The 3591-nt window shown below is 55.4% G+C and overlaps 1 protein-coding gene across 1 annotated transcript in view; it reads left to right on the forward strand.

Annotated features, from left to right (window-relative positions):
- The window catches only part of LOC130587856 (UDP-galactose translocator-like), a gene marked incomplete at its 5' end in the record, with an annotated part of 5157 nt that extends 2588 nt beyond the window's left edge, over window positions 1-2569 (forward strand). Inside the window, 2 exons of the mRNA XM_057388822.1 lie at window positions 6-56; window positions 1814-2569. Coding sequence (XP_057244805.1) covers window positions 6-56; window positions 1814-2536 — 774 coding nt within the window. The remainder of the gene's footprint in view (window positions 1-5; window positions 57-1813) is intronic.
- Window positions 2570-3591: the final 1022 nt, after the last annotated feature.

Genomic DNA, 3591 nt, shown 5'->3' on the forward strand with positions numbered 1-3591 from the left:
TCCAGAACAATCTGCAGTACGTGGCCATCTCCAACCTGCCCGCGGCCACCTTCCAGGTGGGGACAACGGGGACAGCGGGGGACAGCGGGAAAATGGGAAAATGGAAAAAATTGGGGAAAAATTGGGGAAAAAATGGAAAAAACAGGAAAAAAATGGAAAAATTGGGGAAAAATGGGAAAAAAAATGAGGAAAAAGTAGGAAAAAAATGGGGAAAATTGTGGGATTGGGGACAATGGGGACAGCGGGGGGATTGAGAAAAATGGGGAAAAAGTGGGAAAAATGGAAAAAAAAGGGAAAAAATGGGGAAAATTGGGGACAATAGAAAAGAAATGGGGAAAAAAATGGAAAAAATTGGGGAAAATTGGGTGAAAAATGGAAAAAAACGGGGAAAATTGGGGACATTGGGGGATTGGGGACAGTGGGAACAGCAAGGGGGTGAGGAAATTGGGGAAAAAATGGAAAAAATTGGGGAAAATATGGAAAAAATTGGGGGAAAATGGAAAAAATTGGGGAAAAAATGGAAAAAAAATGGAGAACAAATAGAAGAAAATTGGGGGGATTGGGGACATTGAGGGGACAGTGGGGACAGTGGGAGGGGTGGGGACACTAGGAAAAAATGAAAAAAATGGGATAAATTGAGGAAAGTTGAAGAAAATTGGGAAAAATTTGGGATATTGGGGACAGTGGGGGGGTTGGGACATTGGGGAAAATTAGGAAAAAATGGGAAAATTGGGAAGCAAACAGAAACAAATTGGGAAGAATTGGGGAAAATTGAAGAAAATTGGGAAAAATTGGGGGGATTGGGGACAGTGGGGACATTGGGGGTGTTTGGGACATTGGGGAAAATAGGGGAAAATTGTGAAAAATTTGGGATATTGGGGACATTGGTGGTGGTGGTGGCCCTGTGACAGTGACGGTGTCCTTGATGTCCCTACAGGTGACAGTGACACTGTGCCAGCGTCCCTGGGCTGGTGGCCTTGTCCCCATCGCTCTGTGTCCCCTCTGTGTCCCTGATGTCATCCTATCCCTGTCCCCAATGTCCCTGATGTCCCCAATGTCACCACTGTCCCCAATGTCACCCTGTCCCCATTGTCCCCACAGGTCACCTGCCAGCTGAAGATCCTCACCACAGCTCTGTCCCCATCCCAATGTCCCCAGTGTCACCCTGTCCCCATTGTCCCCACAGGTCACCTGCCAGCTGAAGATCCTCACCACGGCCCTGTCCCTGTGTCCCCAATGTCCCCAATGTCCCTAATGTCACTGTCACTGTCCCCACAGGTCACATACCAGCTGAAGATCCTCACCACGGCGCTGTTCTCCGTTCTGCTCCTGGGGACATCGCTGTCCCGCCTGCAGTGGCTGTCCCTGTGTCCCTGTGTCCCCAATGTCACCGTTTCCTGTCCCCACAGGTGACGTACCAGCTGAAGATCCTCACCACGGCTCTGTTCTCGGTTCTGCTGTTGGGGACATCGCTGTCCCGCCTGCAGTGGCTGTCCCTGTGTCCCCAATGTCCCTTTAACTGTGTCCCCATTGTCCCCACAGGTGACGTACCAGCTGAAGATCCTCACCACGGCGCTGTTCTCGGTTCTGCTGTTGGGGACATCGCTGTCCCGCCTGCAGTGGCTGTCCCTGTGTCCCTGTGTCCCTGTGTCCCTAATGTCACCTTTTCCTGTCCCCACAGGTCACGTACCAGCTGAAGATCCTCACCACGGCTCTTTTCTCCGTTCTCCTCCTGGGGACATCGCTGTCCCGCCTGCAGTGGCTGTCCCTGTGTCCCCAATGTCCCTAATGTCACCTTTTCCTGTCCCCACAGGTCACATATCAGCTGAAGATCCTCACCACGGCTCTGTTCTCGGTTCTGCTGTTGGGGACATCGCTGTCCCGCCTGCAGTGGCTGTCCCTTGCTCTGCTGTTCGCGGGGGTGGCTCTGGTCCAGGCGGAGCAGGCTCGCTCCTCTCCGGCCGTGTCCCCTCTGTCCCCGTCCCCCGATGTCCCCGAGGGTCCCCCTCAGAGCTACGCCGTGGGGCTGGCGGCCGTGGCGGCCTCGTGTTTGTCCTCGGGCTTCGCCGGCGTTTACTTCGAGCGGCTCCTCAAGCGCTCGGGCGGCTCCATTTGGCTGCGCAACGTGCAGCTGGGCGCCGTGGGCACGGCCGTGGGGCTGGGGGCCATGCTGGCCGCAGAGGGGCCGGCGGTGGCCGCGCTCGGCTTCTTCTACGGCTACAACGGCGCTGTCTGGGCCGTGGTGGTGAACCAGGCGGCCGGAGGGCTGCTGGTGGCCGTGGTGGTGCGTTACGCCGATAACATCCTGAAGGGATTCGCCACGGCGCTGTCCATCCTGGCCTCCACCGCCGCCTCGGCGCATCTGTTCGGATTCCGGCCGCGGGCGCCCTTCGTGGCCGGCACGGCCATGGTGCTGGCCGCAGTGGTGCTCTACGGCCGCCCCCGGCCACGGTCTGGAGCTGCCGGAGGAGGGGGTGGACACGGGGCCAGCGCGGCCGGACGGGCACTGGACAGCGGCAAGTCAGTGGCCACGTAGGGGGAGGGGCGCAGGGACATGGGGAGGGGCACGGGATGGAGATTTCGGGGGTGGAGATGGAGGATTTTGGGGTGAAGGAGGATTTGGGGGGATGGATTTTGGGGGGTAGAGATGGAGGATTTTAGGGGAAAACGGTGGATTTTGGGGGATGGAGATGGATTTTGGGGCATGGAGATAGAGGATTTTGGGGGTGGAGATGGATTTTGGGGGGTGGAGATGGAGGATTTTGGGGGATGGAGGTGAGTGGACCCAAATTTTGGGGGATGGAGATGGATTTGGGAGGATGGAGGTGAAGGATTTTGGAGGATTTTGGGGGATGGAGATAGATTTTAGGGGATGGAGATTTTGGCGGTGGAGATGGATTTGGGGTGAAGGAGGTGGAGGATTTTGGGGGCCGAGATGGAGGATTTTGGGGGATGGAGGTGAGGGGACCCAAATTTTGGGGGATGGAGATGGATTTGGGGGGATGGAGATGGAGGATTTGGGGAGATGGAGATTTGGGGGAATGGAGATGGATTTTGGGGGATGGAGGTGGAGGATTTTGGGGTTCATCAGGTGTGGGAACCCAAATTTTGGGGTTCATCAGGTGGAGGGAGCTCATTAAGGTCAGGAAGGATCGGGATTTTGGGGTTTTTCAGGTGAGGGGACCCAAATTTTGGGGTCCCTGAGGTGTTCAGGATCGGGATTTTGGGGTTCTGGAGGTGTGGGAACCCAAATTTTGGGGGTTTTCAGGAGAGTGGACCCAGATTTTGGGGTTCTTGAGGTGAGAGGATTCAGATTTTGGGGTTCATCAGGTGATGAGAGCTCGTTAGGGCTCATTAGGACCAGGAAGGATCGGGATTTTGGGTGAAGGATCGGGATTTTGGGGTTCTTGAGGTGTGGGGACCCAAATTTTGGGGGTTTTCAGGTGAGGGGACCCAGATTTTGGGGTTCTGGAGGTGGTGGGAGCTCGTTAAGGCAATGGGGGCTCGTTAGAGCTCATTAGGACCAGGAAGGATCTAATTTTGGGGTTCATCAGGTGGTGGGAGCTCATTAAGGCTCATTAGAGCTCATTA

This window comes from Malurus melanocephalus, unplaced genomic scaffold (genome assembly GCF_030028575.1).
Source record: "Malurus melanocephalus ecotype Western Australia unplaced genomic scaffold, MMel_1.1 scaffold_2574, whole genome shotgun sequence".
Lineage (NCBI taxonomy): Eukaryota > Metazoa > Chordata > Aves > Passeriformes > Maluridae > Malurus > Malurus melanocephalus.